Here is a 22509-nt window from a genome sequence, read left to right as displayed (position 1 = left end):
TGAACAAAGAAGGCTCCAGTTTGCCTTTTTCTTGGCAATACTGCTTCACACTCTGAGACAGTCAAGATCCCTTTAAGCTCCAAGGTTACCCTACAAATAAAAGAACTGTGTATGGTGTTTCTTTTTAAAGGATGAGGGAGAAGCATGTTTATAATCCATTCAGGGTTGCAACCCGGAGCAAAAAAGGACAAGAAAGAAAACCCATCATTTCATTCACCAGCCAAGACAACTTTATTTACTCACAAAAACAAATTCAAAGCCCTGGGCAGCAGCTCTGAGCTCAGACCACATCCTGCCAGTCAATGGACCTTGACTTATAACACTGAGCATCTTTCATACATCTCACATTAGCACTTTAGTCCTCACAACACCCCTGTGAGGTAGGTATCATCACCCCCAAGTTACATACGGGGAAACTGAGGCACAGATTGACAACTGCAGCAGAGTCCAGGATCAGAACCAGCCTCTGAACTTAAAATGACCCTTGGCCCCTACCACAGAATGATGGTCTATGCTGCCTCTTCAGTCTCATTTGGTGAAATCCTGTGGATTTGTCACAGGAATTAAAAACTTCATTGGGAGTGGGGGGGTGGGGATAGGGGAGGGGTGGAGAACAACCTGAAGACCACCATTACCTTTACTATAAATTTCTGCAGAGATACAAGGACTAGGGACACTTTTTATGCTGAAACAATGTTTTGCTTCAGTCATCCTTCTTTGAAGAGCAGGACAGAACCCACAAAAGTGACCCTGGCACATGGCTATTGGTAACAGACTTCTCCCTAAGAAAGGAATGTGGCCAATTTCTTCTAAACACAGCTCCATACAAGGTGCACAGGTGTAGAGTTCACTTTAATATTATTCCTCCAATGGATTTAATTGTAACAGAAACAAGAAGGCATTTCTTCCTGGGCAGCAAAACCTAGTGGCATTCACTCCAGGCAACCAAGGGGCAAGCGACACCATAGCCTGAAGGATCCAGGTGTGGCTCTGAAGAAGCTCGAGTCCAAGAATTCAGGAGCAGCTCTGACTGAGCTCCAGAGCCTAGGAGAATGCAGCAGTGGCAGCAGCAGGGACTCCAGCTGGCTCATAGATCAAGAGTGGGGAGTAGTGGCTCCAGCAAGGCTGAGGCAAGGGCTCAGGAACGGCTCCGGTCCTCGTGGTTTCCAACAATCATCTTGCTGTACAGTTTCTGTTGCTCTTCCTTGAAAGTATCCTTCACTTTCTCCCTCTTTAGGCCTCCATCCCTGAGAAGAAGGTGGAGTGGATGTAAGAGTAAGGAAGAAGCCCAACTGAGATATTCATTCTTGCTTAGTAAGTACATGCAACTAGGGACTCAGAATCAAGAAAAAAAGTCCAGTCAGAACCAAAAGTGACTCTCATTAAAGATGACCAGGGGGGCAGCTAGGTGACACAGTGGATAAAGCACTGGCCCTGGATTCAGGAGTACCTGAGTTCAAATCCAGCCTCAGACACTTTGACACTTACTAGCTGTGTGACCCTGGGCAAGTCACTCAACCCCCACTGCCCCGCAAAAAAAAGAAAAAAAAAAGATGGCCAGGAAACTAGCTGAGGATTAGCTTAACCACCCCTTTCAATTCCAGTACTTATTCTTGCCTCAGGTTTCCAGTAGCAGAACTGTACTTTACACCCTCAGAGTACCTACAATAATGCTTTTATATTCCCACTCATACTCATCCCAAATCTTATGAAAAAAAAAATACGAGTCATGTCAACCTCATTTTACAGATGAGGAGCTGGACTACGTGTCAACATTAAGTGACTTCTCAAATCTTTTTTTTTTTTTGGGGGGGGGGCGGGGATGACAATGAGGGTTAAGTGACTTGCCCAGGTCACACAGCTAGTAAGTGTCAAGTGTCTGAGGTCAGATCTGAACTCAGGTCCTCGTGAATCCAGGGCTGGTGCTTTATCCACTGCACCACCTAGCTGCCCCCTGTGACTTTTTAAATCTATCACTAATCTAAACCCTGAAATACTTGCCTAAATACTTGGAAACAGGAACAAATTCGTATAATGATTCCCTATTACAACAAGTCCAAACTCCTCTGGGAAGCACACTGTACTTAGAGCAAGGAAACCTGAGCTTGAATCCTGATGGTCATTGAACAGCTGGGTGACTATGACTATCACTAAGCATTGATAAAACATTTATTTGATGCAACACTGTGCTAAGTGCTGATAAAAACAAACAAAAAACCAGTCCCTGTCCTCAAAGAGCTTACATTCTAAAGGAAGAGGTAACATATATAAAAATCATTTTATATATATACAGAGCTGGTGGGAAGTACTCCCCCTTACTACCATCCTCATCTCTTTAGAGGGAGAGAAACAGCTGAGAGGACTGAGAAAGGTCTCCTACCAAAAAAGTGGCACCTGACCTGCTTCTTAAAGGAAGTCAGGACTCCTAAGGGGTGGAGGGTAGGAAGGAGAGAATCCTAGGCACAGGAGACAGTTGATGCAAAAGTCCAGAGATGGAAAATGAGGCCTCCTGCATGAGCAACAGCAAGAAGGCTAATAAAGCTGGGCCGAAGAGCCTGTGCCCAGATTGCTAAGCGGAGACCAAAACAATTTTCCCCCACACAGGATGGTAAGTTTTTTGTCTGGCATTGCCTCAGCCTTGAGAACATACAGGAGTCAAACTAGTCTACTTGCTCCATTTAGCTGGAAGGACACCCTCATTTCTCTACAACTAGGTTTAGTGATCCCATTTTAGCAGCCCAAGCTCTCATTGAAGGGCCAGAGGAAGTCTGGTTGCTTCACTCACCACAACAGGTCAACAAGTCCTCCCTGCCTGGCAATGGCTGACTTGACGCGGTTTGCAAAGTGGACAGCATCTTCATTTGCCTGTGAGGAAAAAAGTAATTACTACCAATCAAAACCTGGCTCATAGTCATGAGAAGGCAAATAAAAACAAACTCTCTCTAGGTGCTCACCTCCCTGGTCATGGGGGGAAGATACCAAACACTGCAGACAATGGCCCAGCTGGTCATCATTCGCAGAAGATAGGTCACCATCCCATATTTGCTGCTATTCCAGAAAGCATCTCCAAATTGAGGGTCATACTGAAAGTCAAATGAAAACTAGGTGATATGAAGTCACTGACCCCTAGCAACTGTTTAGGCCTCTATGGTCCCTGTTTGTCTTTTGAACGTTACGATGGAGGTCCTGAAGCCTCTGCAAAATGGAAATCATGAAGTTGGGTCTGGGTAGTTGTATGCCCTCAGTACCATCAGCCTGTCTTTGGCTCGTTCTGGCTCAATGTAATGTTGGAAGATCAGTCTTGAGGAGTAAGTCTGCATCTCAGCCAGGACTTTGGCTGAACAAATCCTTTCCCCACTACTATTATCCATTTCCTCTCTATAAAATTGGAGCGATCCTTCTCGGTTCTCATTCTCCTTGTCTCTCTGTCTCCTGGCCTCCCTAACTTCCTTTGTTCACCTTCATCAAGAAGCCTTCCCAATATCCCTTGAAGGCTTCTCCTTTTGTAACACAGTTGTTTGCATGCTGTCGCAGGTACCATTTTTTTTGCTTGGTATCCCCAGCACTTTGCACAGCACCTGACATACAACTGGTGCTCAATAAATGTTTGTTGACTTGACTCATCTATACATCACTCATTTATAAAATTACACATACATCTGGTTATCATCCTTTATTCAGACATATCCCCCAAAATAAGAGAAAGCAGAAATTTTTATTTACACACACACATTTTCATTTGTTCTTTTCTCTGCACTGTCACACCATTAACACTCATAAATTAATATATCAAGCACTTGTATTTCTTCAGGTATGTCTAAATCAATCTCAAACTTTCCATCAATGGAGGTAGCCTAGCCTAAATTCTTTCATTTTTCAACAGCTCCAATAAAGAAAAAATATTTAAAAGAACCATTAGCTTTTTGTGGAGATTATGGCTATAGTCATGTAATTCATGTTCACTCATCAACTGAAAAATATAAGTTTAGTTCACAAGTGTCACTTGACAGAATAAATAGAGCAACCTTTGTTAAATGAGTTTCTGGTGTTTGCTTAAGCTTTAGAAATGAAGACATTTTGTTTTATCCACAGAAGATAATAAAGCCAGATAGAGAGAAAACTTAAAGAGTAGTTAATGTGGTTAAAACTAAAGTGTTATTATATTGGGGGTTTTTTTTGTTTGTTTTTTTTTTTGGGGGGGAGGAGTTTGTGGGGCAATGAGGGTTAAGTGACTTGACCAGGGTCATATAGCTAGTAAGTGTCAAGTGTTTGAGGCCGGATTTGAACTCAGGTCCTTCTGAATCCCGGGCTGGTGCTTTATCCACCGTGCCACCTAGCTGCCCCAAGTGTTATTATATTGTAACAATATAAATCAATAAATATGTACAATGTCTGTCTAGTCCTGACCTATGATTTTACCAGTTTGGAAAAGAGGCTTCTGGTGTGGAAACCAAATCCCCTGTTGTAGATTAGTAATTTGTTGGTAATTTGGAGTTGTCTGGGGGCACTGAGAAGCTAAGTGTCCATATACCCAGGATGTGTCAGAGAGGGCTTCTTGACTCCAAGGTTTCTGTCCAACTATGTCACGTCTCCCTATGTAGACATTATGATATATTTTTTAAATTAATTAATTAATTTTTTTGGGTGAGGCAATTGGGGTTAAGTGATTTGCCCAGGGTCACACAGCTAGTAAGTGTCAAGTGTCTGAGGCCAGATTTGACCTCAGGTACTCCTGAATCCAGGGCCAGTGCTTTATCCACTGTGCCGTCTAGCTGCCCCTTATGATATTTTTTTAAAAAGCAGAATCCTTCTCACCTTCTCTATCAGGAAGGACAGGCAACCAGAGAGAAAGAACAAAAATCTAAAATAGGCAAGAGTTTCTCACCAATGGGTTGTGAGAATAAGACTAAGTGATAGGTGGAAATGTAGGCTTAGATTCCTCTACCCCTGCTTGTCTAAGTCAAGATGACAAGAATCAGCAGCTACCCTCACTTGGTTAACAATGATAATCAAAGCTGATGCTACCAATCTACTAAAAAAAGTGGAAGTGTGTCCAGAATACCAGGGCATTGTTTTCAATAAACCAATGTGAACCCTCAAAAGGCAGATGGATTTAGGAAGCTCAACTGGTATGGCTATCTACTAGGCTAGGGCAAGATAAGGTGCTATTAACATGGGCAACTAGATGGTGCAATGGAAAAAGGGCCTGGCTTCCAATCAGAAAGATTCATCTTATAGAGTTCAAGTCTGGCCACAGACAATTACTAGCTATATGACCCTGTCCAAGTCACTTTACCCTGTTTGCCTCATTTTCCTCATCTGTAAATTAGACGGAAAAGGAAATGGCAAAGCACTCCAGTATCTTTGTCAAAAACAAAACAAAACAAAAAACCCAAATGGGGTCATGAAGAGACAGACATGACTAAAAAGTGATTGAACAAAAACAAATGTTGACAGGTTTATTAAAGGGCTTTCAGCATAGAACTGTAACTTACTTGTTATGGGGACATTAGCGTGAGTCCTTAAGCCCTAAAACACACACACACACACACACACACACACACACACACACACACACACACACACACACACACACACACGATTTTTGCCAATCTGAAACACCTTTTAAAGGCCTCATTATAACAGCTTCACAACCCACTGCAGAAGGTCCATCTTTTTAAATTTAGTTGGGCATTACACTATACTCCATATTTAAGCTATCTATAAAGGAAGAGGTAATCTGGAGGAAAAAAAGCTAGTTTGCATGAACAAAATTAAAATGCAATTGGGAAAAGAAGTATCAAAATCTTTGACAGGGGTCTGAAATCCAATATGTAGATAACTGACAAATATATATGACCAAAAGCCATTTCTCTATAATAGTTAAGTGGTTAAAGGATACAAACAACAGTTCTCAAAAGAACTATAAACTATTAATAACCAAATGTTCCATATACAGCCAACAAATTAGCAAGGATAACAAAAGATGGTAACAGGTAATACTGGAAGGGGTGGTGGAAGGATGTGCACATCAATTCATCACGGGTGAACTGCAAATTGGTCTAACTATTCTGGAAAGCATTTTGGAATTATGAAAATAAAGTGACTAAATGTCCATATCCTTTGCAAAGTCCAGAGATCCTATTACTAGGCATATACTCCAAAAAGGTCAATAACAAGAAAAAGCCTCATATATACCAAAATATTTATAGTACCATTTTTTGTAGTATCAAGGAACTGGAAACAAAATAAATGTCCAATGATTGGGCAATAACTAAACACAATATTACTCTGCTGTAGGAAATAACCAATGCGATGAAAATGGAAAAGGATGAAAAGACTTCCATATTAAAAAATGAAGCAGAACTAGGAAAACAACATAAATAATGAATTACTACAACAATGTTAATGGAATGAGGCGACAACAAAAAACCAAAATGGAATATTGAAAACCATACTGACAAAGCTTGGCCTCAGGGAAGTGCTATGAAAAGATACCTCCTATGGGTGTAGAAACAATAGATACAACTATGTGTAGAAATATCAGGCTCTCCTCCCCAATATATTGCTTATTTTTGCTGAACTTTTCCCCCTTCTCTCTTTTAAATTCTGTATTATAAGGGATGGCTCTCTGGAAGAGGTTTAGGGAGGACACACAATAGAAAGTGCAGATGAAAATTTACTAATGCTAAAAAGGTTTACCATTTTCCCCAGGTCTGGAGAAGGAAAAATTATGTAGCTTAGGAGTTGGAGAATTTCTTTATTCTGTCCACACTATGGACAATTAAGCATTCTCCTCTAGTACTCTAGGCACAATGAGTTCAGTCCAACCCAACAAGCTGTTCTACTGGAAAATGATCAACCCAGTCATTAGTGACCCTTGCTCCTTAATGCCATCTTCTTTTACTATATACCAGGCTCAGAGTTAAATGACTGCTCTCTCATGGGTGGCAGGTTTTATACCTTGATAGCAACAGGATAAACCGTGGCTCCAATTTCAAAACTGCCTTTCTTGAACATCATCACCGATGTGTTATTGATGCAGGTTCCTGAAAATAAGAGAAAAATGATATTTCCTCTCTTCTTAATGTATATAAATTGTACTCTAGAGATCATGGGTTCAGAAGGAATACACAATTAGTAGTACTACTTTTCAGGAAAAGCTTTCTCCTGTTCTTTCTTTAAAGAGCTCTTCAATTGAGAAAAATTCCTGAAAATAAATCCTACATACTCTTACTATTCTCTCAATTGACAGATTACAGGCAACATAGAAATAAATACACTGTTTTACCTCCTATACTCTTTTCATAGGAAGATTATTTTTCCCAATCAGTACATGTCAACACTAGCAACTGGAAAGTCAGAGACTCGGAAGGTTTAGAAAGTTCACAAGGACTTCCAAATAGTTCAACTAGAAATGTTATAGAGACTGGAATGACCATTTGTCAAGAAAACTGTGAAAAGAGATCCTGCACCAAGAAATGGGTTGGGTTAAATGATTATTAAGATCTCTTCTAAGAAAACTCTATTAAACACCTTGGATAGGAGAAAACAAAAGCCAAGAAGATATACCATAAATACTAGTACCAAGGTCGACAAGGAAAAGTGATTTTCACCCTAAAGGGATCATGATATATGAATTCTCTCTATGGTCTCCCCACATAAAAGTAATTTGTTTTATTCATCACTCACACCTGATGTCTACTTTCTTCCCTTCCATTCCCTATCCCTTTTCCCCTATTAACTTACCTTCTGGAAAAATGAGGATAGGTAGCTTGCTCTTATCCTGTACATGCTCAGTCAGTCTTCAGATAAAGAAAAAGAAAAAACTAAAGCTTAGGAAAGACTAGCTCTATCATTATTATTATATTATTGAAATACATGTATTAAGGACCTATATGCATTTGATACAGTAGATAATATAAATATATGGTTCATGATTTGTGAGGGCTCAACCTAAGACAGACAACACTGACAAGGGTAAGAAAGATAGAAATGAAATACTCAATTTACATGCCTATTAAATGCTGCATGAACATTTTTTGCAAATCAAGAGGTAACCCTAAACAGCAGGATGGTTAATGAACATAGTGCCACATATATAGTGCATATACAATACATATTTGTTAGTTAATCAATTGATGATATAAGAATCAATATGGAAATAGACTGAAGGAAATTTAGATAATGTAAAAATAAAAGACATCAAGAAAAAGGTATTTTTTAAATCAATATGATGAAACAGATCTATAATCTACTTGGTCCCATGATTTCTTTGTTAATGATATCAAGTAACATTTTGTGGAAAGGTATAACTATCTCTCCATGGGAGAAATCCCCATACACATTGATTCTTCACTAATATCAAATCTTTGATCTCACCAGCATTTTGTACATAGTTGATATTTAATGTTTACTGAATTAAGTTTGTAGTAGGGCCTTTCACCCAGGAGACTTATTAGCTATAGCAATGCTTACCTTTCAGCCACCAGGTGGCGATCTTTCACTTCTGACCGTTCAAACCACACATGAGGGCAGGCCTTCACCATAGCCTTCTGAATCACACCCATCAGTCCCCCATGAATTTGGCCCACCTATTCTCAGACCAAGGAAGATTTGTTAGTGAAGCTGTCCTCACACAAATTCTGGAGTGCCAGGATATGGCTCTTTAATACTAAGAAAGTCCTAGTTCTAAAGATAAGGTCAGTGTCCCAACCACTCACCCTCTTTCCATTTTATTCCACATCAGGTTTGTCCTTGCCCCATGAGCATTAAACGTCTTCTTGGAATCAGTGGTACCAGTGAAGGATCGCTACAAACACGGCTGAATCCCACAGGACTAGAGTGATGTCTATCTTGAGTGAAACCCACCCCCACCCTGAACAGTATGATCCCATCTGCCCTTGAATTCAGATCCCTTTCAAATATCCCGTTCCCTGCCCTTCACCCCTTTCCATGATCTACCTGGAAGTATGAAGTGAAACCTCTAACCACACCCTCAGCAACCTGGGGCAGTTTCTGCTCAGAATGTCACCAACAAGGTTGCAAAGTGGTCGCTAAAGCCCTAGGGACAAAGAAAGCATCTTGGAAGGAGGTAATCCAAACTGGTGTGTGGGTATATATATGTGCATGTGCTTTTGAAAAGACACTGCAAAAACTACCTTAGGATCTAGTATTTCCCCAATCTTGGCCTGTATTAAAATAATTAAGTCATAAACAAAGCAATGGAGAGAGGACCTCTTACCATGGCATAGTAGCCATCGCTGGCCAGAATGATAACATCGATGGGAGAGGTATGATTGGCTACACAGATACCACCATTCCTGGGTCGGTTTTCCCTGGTTTGAAACATACAAAATTATACATGTACAAAGCAGCACTCTCATAGCACTTGGTACTACTACTGTGCACTGTTCACATTCTACTTGGTTATAAATATTCCTGCTTTTCCCCCCAATACTTGAGGGCTTGAACTAAAGTGCACCTATAGCTGGAACACACTCCTTCACTTGGGCCTCGAGGAACTTCCTCCAAGATGCAGCTCAAGTACCACCTTCTATATGAAGCTTCTCTTGATTCCCTTCAACTGTTAATGATCCTTCTCAAACTTCCAATAAATCGACTTTATGTTTATTTGGATTTATTCTCTTTATATTTAGTCCCTCTATATACTTATATATGTCCTTGTTGTCTCCAATTTGAATGTAAACTCCTTGCTAGTAGGGATTGTTTCAGCATTGTATAGATCCCTTATTCTAGCACAGTTCAAGTGCTTCATAATTACTTGTTGACTGACCGGAACTGTCTTGCTCATCTTTGTATCTGCATACGTATCTGCATATCCCTTACACTCACTGCACACAGACAACAGGAACTTAATAATAGTTTGTTCAACTAGAATGAAATGATTAATTCAATGCTAATCCCTCTGCTACCTTACATGAGCTATAGTGATTCTAACTAAAAGGCTCAGAAAAATCTCCTTTTTGCTAGTCATTAAGAAGTGGTACCTTTTGGCAGGACTGTTACCTATGTTTCTGATCACTAATCTTGTTTCATCCCTAAATTCTGTAACTCTCACCTGTCATGGTAAGTAATGATGGCTGTTAGGGCCCGGACGCAGATCCGATAACACATCAAGTGTACATGCTTACTCATGAATTCCTTAAACCTGCAGCAACCAAGACAAAGGCATATATAAGAAGGAATGAGAAAAGCCAATGACTCCAGCTACTCAACTATTACTACTTACTAGCCTTTATGTCTGCAAAGTGGTTTTAAAAAATATATATGTATATACATACACATGTTACATATGTATATATGACATATTATATACATATGACTTTTTATTAGTTGTTCCTAAAAACCCTGTGAAAGGTCTTAGTATTATTGTATTAGTATCTCCATTATGCACATGGGAAAACTGAGGCACAGAAAGAGATGACGTGACTTAAAGTCACACAGCAAGTTAACGTGTATTAGAACTCACAGCCCCAGAGTTTGCAGTCTCGGTGAACCATGCTGTCTCCTAGATCCTCTTCCTCCCCAATCAATCCCTGCCCCAAAGAGCCACATGTTTGCCAGAGGAGACTCTCCAAAGCAGGGCAAGAACCAGAGAGTCAAACCCTCTCGCCAGCCTGGCCAGAAGAAAAAGAGGTCTGCTAGCCAGGGGATTTCCCCAAAAGGAGCCCCACTCTTCTTCAAAGACTACATTCCTTTAACTCCTCATAATGTATCCCTAGAGCAGACAAGCAAGACTAAAGACTTGGGTAAAATCAGCTAAAATCGATCTCAATTTAATTCTCCATTTTCTCATACAACTACATTCTCTCCCTCACCTTATGCCTCCAAGTGGAGGGAATATGAAGTCCGTTTCATACAGGGGAAATTAGGAATGCTACACAGATCTGGGCTCATGAGTTAAGAAGAAAATTATTTTAAATGATACTAATCTCTTTAACTTATCAGCCTTCCAGTAAGTCTCTAGACAATACTGTGTCAATAACTGCTGCCTTTACCCAGTATCCCCATTCCCTTTATACGCAGACATCAGAAATCTGCTCACCTTCCATTTGGCAAATATCCCACCATGGTTGTGCCCACCACCAAAAGGCTGACCCCCGTGAAGGCAAGAGCTATCCTGTAAGAGGAAAAAAGGTTAGAGGACAACAAACCAATCACTGGCACCTGGAAATGATGAACTTGGTACATGGAAATAACTGTGTTTTCATGAAAACCACCACACCAAGATCTGATTACCCAAAGCCTGAAATAAAAAATTTCAACTACTTGTTAGGGTCAGAGGACATCTAGGTACTAGTCCATGCACTGTGGATTCAAATCTCAGGTGACATTACCTCCAAGGACATACTTATCAATTCTTCTCCCTCCCTTAGGCACCTGCCTACCCCTTCCTTCTGGCTTTAAACCCAGGGAGGGAATCAATTCATCTGCTTTCGTTAATGGAAGTCAGAGCCTAGGGATATTCTCTAATTACCCTCTGGGTTCAAGATCTAGTCAAGATAACAAAGATAAGTCGAGATAACAAGATGTCAAATTTTTTTTTTAAATGTCTACATTAAAAGGAAAAAGCTAAGAAAGCCATGACCATGGAGGGGTGGTAATAAGAACATGATGTCCCCCACTGGTTATTCCACCCAAACAAGCAGCCCAGCTACAAGAAATTTAATCATCTCAAAGAAGATGATGGAATGAAGGGATTCTAAGAGATTTTAGGAATAGTCAATCAGCTCTTCTAAGTAACAGATGAATCACTGAGAAAACTAACTACTATAGACCAAATACTACTTTTCTCCCCCCTTCTTGAAAAAAGGATCAGATATAAGTCATGTTTATACACTGGGATTGGGCAGGACTAATTTAAGCTTTTTTCCTATATCAGTTCCTGCCCTCACCTGAGTGGCAGAAGGAAGCAATAGCGAATCAGCACCCCCAACCCCCACAAGACAGTGAGTCGAAGGCTGATATATTGGAAGTTATAATTGGTTCTGCTCAGCAGGTTCCAGGACTCCAACTCCTCCGCTGAGAACCTCTTTGTTACTTCATCATCCATAATGGTCTCCATTCCTTTTCGGCAGAAGTAGAAAATGTCAGAAAGCTCAAATTCTGGAGTATCCAAGGCCTTATTGCTCCCACTTTTACGTATCTCTTTGATTTCTTCTTCTAGTGAAGTGGGATCTTTTGCAATTATTCCTGAAACAAAGAGACCCTTCCTGTCAAGCAGCATACTGTGATAAAGCATAATGAAAGCACTCACAATGCCCAATGGGGTGAGAAGTAGGTGTGGAATTAAAAGCTGCAAGTTCAAGGGGACCTATATGGGTAAGTTCTAGCACCTAAAGAGCCCTGAGGTAGTTCTTACCATTGGTGTACGGCTTGTAAAGTTGATGGTTCTTCTCCTTGGCTCCTCTCTCCATTCTTAGAGTGGCCCACTGAAAGAAAGTATCAAATGAGGAAAGAATGACACTCATTCTTCTCCTCTATTAAAATGTACATGCAGGGCAGCTAGGTGGCGCAATGGATAAAGCACCCGCCCTGGATTCAGGAGGACCTGAGTTCAAATCTAGCCTCAGACACTTGACATTTACTAGCTGTGTGACACTGGGCAAGTCACTTAACCCTCACTGCCCCGCTTTAAAAAAAATGTACTTGCAAGTTTTACTTCTAAGTTCCCAGAAGCTATATCTCATACAGCCTAAAAGACCACTCATAGCTTCCATCCAAATAGCTCTTCTTTTCCTTTATCACCTCCTATATGGCTGGAATTTAAATCCTAAAAGGACAATAGACTATGCACTAAAAAAATGGGTGAGGGAATATAAGGAGGGGATAAGGATTGTTATAATTTAATAAGTTGCTTCTATCCCACTCAGTACTTTGTACAAGACCAAGGAATCATCTATCACAATAGTAGCAAGTACATTAAAAAACAACTATCCATTCTAAGCTTGTCTTATTTTTCTAACCTCAAGTTCCTGAACAATCTATTCACCTTCTTAGTAAGGTCTCTTCAGTAGAGCCCAGAAACTAAATCTACATCTACAATTCTTGCCTAATGACAATAAAAAACCCAGCAGGGAGGCATCAAAAAGATGTTGGCAATCTGGTCTGGTCCTGGCTCCACATAAGTTGATGGCATTAACTCCAATTAGACATAATTAATTTGTTCCATCTTAATTTTAGATGGAACAAATAAAAGCAGGAATGGTTAAGAATTGTTAGCTTTCCTTCCTATTTTAATATCCTTTAAAAAGAAATAAAACAGAAGTTATATCTTAAGGATCAACCCATAAACTTTCAGTAAAGACTCCTCCCCTTCTATCTTTGAGAGGATGGGTAAGCCACTGCAAAATTCAAAAACAAAACCACAAACATCTCTTTGGAGAGCATCAAAGGGGTAAATAGGGAGTAAAATCCCTCCTCCCTCCAGCACAGTATCTCAACTTGTATGCAGGTTAGGAAAGGAACCTACCATTCTATGGAACAACAAAAGTTTATATGGCCAGATATATACCAGGGGGTTTGCCAACAAAACATCAGTTATTAGCAGGATACTTGATTAGTCAAGCCAAATTATCTAATATGATCTGACAGAAGATATATGACAGTCTGAATGGAACATCAACCTCAACAGACAAGGTCAAAAGAAGACAACAGATTTATCTGGTCAAGGATCTGACCTTGTCTAGTTAAATCCTTGAAGTTAGGCTCTTTAGAGAAACCAGGCACTTTATAGAGGCAAATACACAGCAACAAGATTCAAATTATGAAAACTTTAACACACTTTGTTTTCTGCACCAGATATGTATTCAGTGACTCCTTTTGGTTTAAGAAATCTTACAGAAGAAAGACATATTAAATAACTGCCCTAACGTAAGAGTCTGGTTCCCTGAAACTAGAAAAAACTGAAGAAATCAAAGCTATCTATAGAAGTGCTCTAAATCACTTTTGATTGGAGAAATGCAAATTAAAACAACTCTGAGGTACCACCTCACTTATTAGATTGGCTAATATGACAAAAACGGAAAATGATAACTGTTGAAGAGGATGTGGGAAAATTAGGACACTGATTCACTGCTGGTGAGTTGTGAACTGATCCAACCATTCTGGAAATCAATTTGGAACTATGCCCAGAGGGCAATCAAACTGTGCATACCCTTTGATCCAGCCATACCACTACTAGATCTGTAACCCAGAGATCATAAAAAAGGGAAGAAGTATTTGTAGCAGCCCTTTTTGTGGTGGCAAAATATTGGAAACTGAGGGGGTGTCTATCAGTTGGGGGATGGCTGAATAAGCTGTGGTATATGAATATAATGGAATATCTCATGCAATAAGAAATGATGAAAAGGCAGATTTCCAAAAAACCTGGAAAGACTTGTAGGAACTGATGCAAAACAAAATGAGCAGAACTAGGAAAACACTTCACATAGTATCAGCAACACTGTGTGATGATCAACTGTGAATGACAGCTCTTCTCCACAACATAATGATATAAGATGAGTATAGAAGACTCACTAAGGAAAATGCTATCCGCATCCAGATACAGAAATGATGGACCCTGAATGCAGATAGAAGCATTTTTTTGTTCACTTTATTCTTTTGTGTTTTTTTCTTAATATGTAAATGTTTAAATGATAATACATGTATAACCTATATCAAAATGTCTACCATTTTTCGGGGGGGGGGGGCCGCAGGGCCATGAGAGTTAAATGACTTGCCCAGGGTCACACAGCCATTAAGTGTCAAGTATCTGAGGCTGGATTTGAACTCAGGTCCTCCTAACTCCAGGGCCGGCGCTTTTTCCACTGCACCACCTAGCTGTCCCTTGTCTACCATTTTCACAAGAGGGGAGGGAGAAAATTTTGGCACTCAAAACCTTGTAATAATGAATGCTAAAAATTGTCTTGACCTGTAATTGGGGAAAAATACTATTAAATAAACTAGAAGAAACTCTATGATATGTACAAGATATAAGACACACTACTGCAGTTTGATTCCTTATTTTACTTTTCAGTTAAGGAACTGTCCTTCTAAAGAGATTTCAGAGACAAATGAAATCAAAAGTCTATGTGGAAAAAAAACTCTGGTAACTCTTACCAGACTAAAATGGACAGGAAATATAAGGGTTCAACAAAGTTTGTTTCAATTTTACAAAACAGAACTGAAGTATAATATTTTATCCTAAAATTTTAAAAAAGCACCTACACACAAAGTCCCATAATTGAATTTAAAAACTTGGCCATTTCCTCTGACTTCTTTTCCTTAATCCTGGAAATAGCAAGTCTCTTTTGTGATCTAAATGTACTGTGAATATATAGGGACAGATAAATATAACATAAATACATGTGAACATATGAAGAAGGCTAAAGGCAGAACTAGAATAATCCAGCTTGGTACAGATTTGGAAAGGCTCATTAAAAAAAAAAGGTTCAGCAAATAGAGGCAAGCAGTATGGCATCACATATAGAACATCAGATTTCGAAAGTGGTAAGGCCTAGGCTCCAATACTTCCTCAGAAATAAACCAGTGGGTGTAAAAAGGGAATTTACTGATGGTATAATCTCAAGCAAATTCATAACACTTCTCAGGATAAGTTTCCTTATTTGTAATAGCCCTTACACCTTTAAAGGGTTACTATGAAAATCAAGTGAGAAAATGTATGTAAAGAAATTTAGAAAGATTAAATAGATGTAACATGATAGTTATAATTATTATTAGCTTGTTATTGTTGTTGTTTGTCTTTTTTTTTTTTGGTTTTTGGTTTTGGTGCAGGGCAATGAGGGTTAAGTGATTTGCCCAGGGTCACACAGCTAGTAAGTGTCAAGTGTCTGAGGCTGTATTTGAACTCAGGTCCTCCTGACTCCAGGACTGGTGCTCTATCCACTGTGCCACCTAGCTGTCCCTACACTATCCTTCATTCTTAAAGAGGACCATGACACTGGGGCAATGTCATGACTTATCCTGAACTGGATTTAAGTGAGGAAGGGCTGTGTGTGCAAAATCACGAACCTCACTCTTCCAGAGCCATCTGGGTCCAATGGCAAGATATACATCAGAACAACTGGAGATCGTCCTGGATGTTTAAGGAAATTGTGGTCACACAGCTAGTAAGTGTCTGAGGTGAGATTTGAACTCAGGTCCTCTTGACTCCAAGGCTAGCATTATATCCACTGGGCAACCTAGTGCCCCATTATTAGCTTGCTGTTTACCACAGCAAAGATCCTTTTCTGAACTAAGAGTTCCTGGGCCCCTAACGTCCAGAAATAAACTTCTGGTAATTCAGCAACTGTTAAGAACCATTTGGGAGCTTTGGCCCAAATTTTCTAAGAGCTCAAATCTTCCAATATTAAACAAGACTTTCTTTCAATTGTCATTTCAAGAGGGCATAGTAGTCAAATATCAAAGAAAAGTCATCATCCTAAAAGCAGGAACCTAGGTACTTCCTTTCTCAGAGTATGAACATCCTCTCTGCTCCCCCAAATTGAAAAACTATCACTTCACACTGTCTCTGTTTTCTTCTACAAGGAAGAAATGGAGCACATTTTAAGAACATTCATGACCATGCCATTTTCACTGGTGTAGGCAACTATCACTCTTTCAATGCAGATAATGCAGATGTGCAATTACCTACTGGGCAACTTGGAGCTTTAGAGTTGCCTAAGACATCAGGAAAAGTATGTGTAAGTCCATAGGCTGGTCTTTTATAACAAGAAACTAGCCAGTCATGAATTAATCATCAATTTCTTATATAAATATAAGTCAAGAATGATTCTCACTATTATCATATAACATCAATCATCTCAACTAATTCTAGTGATTGTTTTTCTGCACAAGAGGGAAGAGATAGGGAAGGGATTTCTGATATGTTTAAATTTTACAAGTACAGAGAAGTTTGAAAAAAAATGAGACAACAGTACATGGCATTTTACTATAAAAGATAAACCAAAAGTGAACTACATTGTCCATTGAGTAGTCCCTGGATAAAACTTTGAGAACCACTTTCCCTTTAAGGATTTAACTGCAGGAAAAAGAAAACACAAATTCTAATCAGATGAATCAAATATAAAAACACCTTTTCTTTCTACTGTGCCCACAGAATCATTGCATGACATCTGCCTTCTATACTAAATTTACTTAGAACTGAGTATCTGTAACCTTTTCCACAGGATCTCCTTTCTTAACCACTCACAAGCTGCTGTGTGACCCAAGGCAATTCACTTTCTCTAATCTTCACTGTCCTCATATGTGGGGAAAATGAAGTAATACTATCTTCTCTACTTGTTTCACAGAGTTGTCTGGAGGATCATATCATAGAAAACATATGAAATTACTTTGAAAATTGTAAAGTACTATGACAAAAATGTAAAGCACTATTCTGAATGCTATTCTCAAATTAATGGTGGTCTAAGAACCACAGGAAAGAGAATTCTGAGTACAAAAGATTCAGAAATCGATGCCACAAATTCCCAAGCCTTTGGGTAGAAACTTCCCAAAACAGGCAGCTAAAGATGGTACAGTGGATAACGTTCTTAGGCTAAAGTCAGGAAGACCAGAGTTCAAATCCAGCCTCAGACACTAGTTGTGTGGCTCTAGGCAAATCACTTAACCTCTGCTTCAGTTTCCTTGACTGTAAAATGGAGATGATAATAGTACCTAGTTCTCAGGATGGTTGTAAGAATCAACATCAGCTTAATTATCATCTCTATGCTGATGATTCTCAAATCTACCCATCCTGCCCATTCTCTCTGCTAACCTCTAATCTCGCAGCTCCAACTGACTTTCAGACACCTCAAACTCGATATCCACTAGACATCTTAAACTCAGTATGCCCCAAAAAGAACTTATCTTTCCCCCCAAACCCTCTCCTCCTCCTTCGTTCCCTTATCACTGTAAAGGGCAATATTACCCTTCTAGTTCCTCAGGCTCCCAACCTAGGAGTCAATCTCTTGTATACAACCCCTTTTCTCTTATGACACTACCACTACTCTGGTGCAGCCCTCATGCCTGGACTATTGTAACAGCCTGCTGGTAGGTCAGCTTGCTTCCACTCTAATCAATCCTCCATTCAGTCACTAAAGGGGTTTTTCTAAAGCACAGGTCTGACATAATAAACTCCGGTGGCCCCCTATTGCCTCCAGGAACCAATACAAAATGCTCTGTTTGGCATCCAAAGTCCTTCATGACCTCTTACCTTTCCAATCTTCTTACACCTTACTCTCCAACAATCAACTGAAATTGGTCTCCCAGCTGTTTCATGGATAAGACACTCAGCTTGACTCCAGGATTTTTCCTTTGGTTGTCCCACGCCTGAAATGTTCTGCCCTCTTCACTCCAACTACTGACCTCCTTGGTAAGTTTCAACTAAAATCCCATCTTTTACTAGAAGCCTTTCCCTAACCCTTCTTAATCCTAATACCTTCCCTGTTAACTATTTGCTATTTATCCTGTATGTAGCTTGTTTGACATGAACATGTATACACGTTCATACTTTTTCCCCATTTAGACTGTAAGCTCTTTGAGAAGGACTGTCCTTTACCCAGTTTTTATCCTTTTTGTATCCCCAGTGCTTAGCATAGCACGTGGTACATTGTAGGTACTTAAAGGTCTACTGATTGATATTTGTTAAGCCCTTAACATAGTGCTTAATAAATGTTTATTTATTGATTGGTATTTGCTATGTACTTAGCATAAGTTCCTGGCACATAGTAGGTGATTAAGAAATTATTTCCTTCCTTTCTTCCTTCTTTTCCTTCCTTCCTATGATTTTGACATATCAAATAAAATTGTTTCAAGTGCCACACCACCCTTGCATAAAGTATCTCGCCTATGTCCTCCATTCTTACCTCTTAGTTGACAAACAGTAGTACTGCCTTACAAAAGGATTTTGTAAAACCCATTTCCCTTGCTTGCTAGATAGGGCTTCTCCTGGATGTCCCAAAGATATCCCAAACATAGTATGTTCAAAATAGAATTCATTATTCTCCTCTCAACCTGCCCTTCTCCTCTAAACTTCCCTGATTTTTGTTAAAGGCACTATTATTTTCCCAGTCACCCAGATTCAAACTTCAGTGTTATCCTCAACTACATACTGTTTGTTTCATCCCTCATATCTAATCAGTTTGCTATTAAATTCTAGTTATAGAGCAAAAACAGAGAAAGTCTGAACATAACAGAGCTTATTTTCATATTGAATAATTGCCACAATCAAGTATTTTGAAATATACATAATTTTCATGTTCCTCACAAAAAAACCCAAAGGATACAAGTTGGCAAATGCCTTAAGACATATGTTGGGATAGAAGAAGTATATTATTCTCATCTGAGAAGGAGGCAAAGGTCAGTGGCAGCTCTATGATATTGCTTCTAAGAAGCAAAAATTGGGGGAAATATTTTATGTTGTTCAATGTCTTGTCCTTGGTTTTTTAAATTAAAAAACAAAAACAGAATTCATAGATCCATTGTCTATGGAATATACACGATCTAGTATAATGTAATAGAGCCCCCTCTATTTAGGATAAATCAAATACTAGCAAGAACCTTACATTCAATAAAACAAGAGTCCTGAAGGCTTTCACAACTAGTATAAATGTGGAAGTTTTGATCTGCTCTGAATAACACCACTTCCTTCCCCAACAGCTTTCTCCATGTATCAGGGAAGAACAAACCAGATGTCAATAACTGCTAGCTATATGCCTCCCTTCACCATGTGTCAACCATTTGTAATATAGCACAACTCACCGCGAAGATTTTTAATAAAGTTTTCATGTAGAGTTTTCGGATACCAAAGGAGACGCCAAAAATGGCTGGGACAATGATGAAAACCAGAAGGAGTGTGAAGAGAACTGTCAGGGAGATGCCAAGCAAGTTGACAATCAGGCTGTTAAAGGGCAGCAGCAGGAACATGGTGGTGGATCCAGACAAGGCCAATGACCTTCACCCAAAACAGAAACCCTGCAGGCCCTGAAACTTTTAAACTGTCCTCTCTGAGAGTAATAGTCTGTGAAAGGAACTAAGTTCCCAAAGTTTAACCAACTCCATTCCAAAGTTCACATCTTTTCACCATCTGTGTATGGAAGAGTAAAAAACTACAAGGAGTGGTCCACAAATGGTAAACTGAAGACTCCAGACCACCCAGGAAAGATCTACTTTGGAGATGAATAAGGGATAAATATTAAACAAAATCATCCAAGAGTCCAGACTCAGTTCTAGGAGAGTGAGCAGAGAGACTTCTGCTTCTGCTGTCCTTACATTGATTTCAGAAGTTCTTTCTCATCCAAGTGCACTTGGCAGATGAATCTCTCTTGGTAATACACACCAAGCTGTTATGTCATTGCTAGAATGGCACCAGAAAAAGGGCAACTTTGTGCCAGAAACATTCAGCTAATTCCTGAGCGGGCTACTGGCACTTTATATAGAAGACTGTTCACGTTAAAAATGGGGAAATTAAATAATGTTTTACTTAAAATCCCTTCACAGGATGAAAAGAATGTCTTCACAAGGGTGAGTTCATGTCTGACTCCATTCTTCCTCAAGAGAGGTTCCTGGGGCTCTCTGCTTCCAGGACCCTCCTTTATAGAGCTACAGTCCTTGCCAACAGGCCACAGATACTGGAAAAAAACTTCTCATGCTGCCTCCACAGAATGAAATTCCAGATCCTTCTGGCATTGGTCTCCACTGAAGAATCTTCCTTCTAGGGTCCCCTTTCAGTGACTTAGGTTCTTGGTAAGAAGCTGCTCACGTGCTGCCAAGAGCTAGAAGAGAAGATAGAAACAAAAGTCAGTCTAGCAAATCAAGAAACATCAATTTCTTTTTCCCCCCAGAATGCTGGGGGACTGTTTGGGTGTTCCTGAGGCAGGCTCAGTAATTCTGCTTATCAAAGCTTGAGGATCTGGCAAAGCAAAAAAGACAGAGTGGACAAGAATACAGATGTTTTAAGTGATTTTCTAACTCTAAAGCACTGGTTTTTGACTTCATCATTTCAAATATCCAAATAGAATTCGTAGTTTACACACCTGAAATAAGAAACAAATTATTGTGTCCAAAAGGACGATATGTAATCACCAAGTCTGAATTAGTACACTACGCTAAGTGACACAAATAACAACTTCTGTTTCTGACCTCCTATATCCTTGATAAACAAGACTTTCATCTTGGAAAAAAATACATAGAATATACTCTAATGTTAAGAGTGACTTTGCTGTACTTCCTGGGTAAAGAACAGCCTGAAACAATGCAAATCTGAGCATATTTCTGTGTTTGCATATCACAACTTAGAAGAACCCAACTGTCTGTACATGCTATATTTCTAGCTGCACCCCATCAGTGCCTCAGGAAATTAGATGTTTCAGGGAGCCAAATTCAGCAAATCAAAAAGCTGCTTGACTCACTGTATTCCTCCAACAGTCACTTATATAGTTCCAGCCAACTCCAAAAAACGTATTTACAGAAGCACCCATACTAGGTGTGGGGGATGGGTGTGTGAAGTGTGAAATGGGGAAGTGGTAGAGAAGAAGAATCAAAAACACAAGAAGGTTCACACCAGTTGGGAGTCAGAAAAAAGACCACACTGGCTCTGGTCCCCATTCCAGGTCTTGAGTCACTCCCTATTGATTTGATTTCATTTAGTCCATAGCCCTTGAAGTTATGACAGGCCTAACTGTCCCCTGTCCCCCTCAACCCAAAGAAAACAAATTTGACAAGATATTAATTTTTCAAAATATTCTTTGTTTTCACTTTGCTGAAGACAGTGAATCCTCTTTCTTTTACTTCTCCAACCCAGGTTTTGTTTCTGTGTCCCAGACTCTAGAATATAAAACTGCACTAGTCAAGATTAATAATCTAAACAACACTACTGGGAGTCTAATGTGGCCTTTCAGGAAGGAGGAAAAATGTCAATCATACAAATTAATTAAATTTCTGACTTGAATATCTTATTCTACTGGAAACACACTCATTAAAAATCAGAACTGGTACTGGAATGACCATCCAAGGCAAATTCTGATAACTCAGCTAAGTCTTAAAGGTTTGCAGATACCAGGACACTTTCTTCTCCAATCTAACTTCAGCAGACTCCCCTACCAAAAACAATTCCTGTCTAAATCAACTATTCATTCCACTAAGAAAGGGATATTTTCTTCAAGTAACTACCAAATCTAAGACACCTAGTTCTATGATGAGTCATTAATAAACAAAAGAAGGCAGGAATACTCATTAATTCTATCAAACTCTCACCAGATTCAAGCTCCTTTGGCCACCTGGCCTCATGGTGTCAGGCAAGCTGGGGACAAAAGCTACTTGTGCCCTTAGACAATGATTTTACTTGCCTTTACTCATTTCCCCAAACCTGAGGAACCCCATTCTTTCCCCTTGGCTCCTGGAGAGCAGTACACCACCCTCTTGGTATTCTAACTTAAATTTTCTTTTTTATTAGCAAAAATCCTTCATTTTCATTTCCTCCTCTTCCTCCTTCCCCACTCCCAAATG

General features: G+C 39.5%; 1 protein-coding gene across 1 annotated transcript in view; it reads right to left on the bottom strand.

The window, feature by feature from the left end:
- Window positions 1–207: 207 nt before the first annotated feature.
- GPAT4 (glycerol-3-phosphate acyltransferase 4) overlaps window positions 208–22509 on the bottom strand; it is a 42569-nt gene continuing 20267 nt past the window's right edge. Inside the window, exons 2-13 of the mRNA XM_043986202.1 lie at window positions 19765–20777; window positions 12386–12455; window positions 11919–12216; window positions 11069–11143; window positions 10082–10171; window positions 9245–9338; window positions 8479–8594; window positions 7750–7805; window positions 6964–7049; window positions 2955–3083; window positions 2786–2865; window positions 208–1247 (exon numbers count right to left, since the gene is read on the bottom strand). Of these exons, the coding sequence (XP_043842137.1) occupies window positions 1139–1247; window positions 2786–2865; window positions 2955–3083; window positions 6964–7049; window positions 7750–7805; window positions 8479–8594; window positions 9245–9338; window positions 10082–10171; window positions 11069–11143; window positions 11919–12216; window positions 12386–12455; window positions 19765–19929 (1368 nt within the window). The 5' untranslated portion in view covers window positions 19930–20777 and the 3' untranslated portion in view covers window positions 208–1138. The remainder of the gene's footprint in view (window positions 1248–2785; window positions 2866–2954; window positions 3084–6963; window positions 7050–7749; window positions 7806–8478; window positions 8595–9244; window positions 9339–10081; window positions 10172–11068; window positions 11144–11918; window positions 12217–12385; window positions 12456–19764; window positions 20778–22509) is intronic.

This window comes from Dromiciops gliroides, chromosome 2 (assembly GCF_019393635.1).
Source record: "Dromiciops gliroides isolate mDroGli1 chromosome 2, mDroGli1.pri, whole genome shotgun sequence".
NCBI lineage: Eukaryota > Metazoa > Chordata > Mammalia > Microbiotheria > Microbiotheriidae > Dromiciops > Dromiciops gliroides.
The sequence above is the reverse complement of the archived record's forward strand: the minus strand, read 5'-3'. Positions and strand labels throughout refer to the sequence as shown.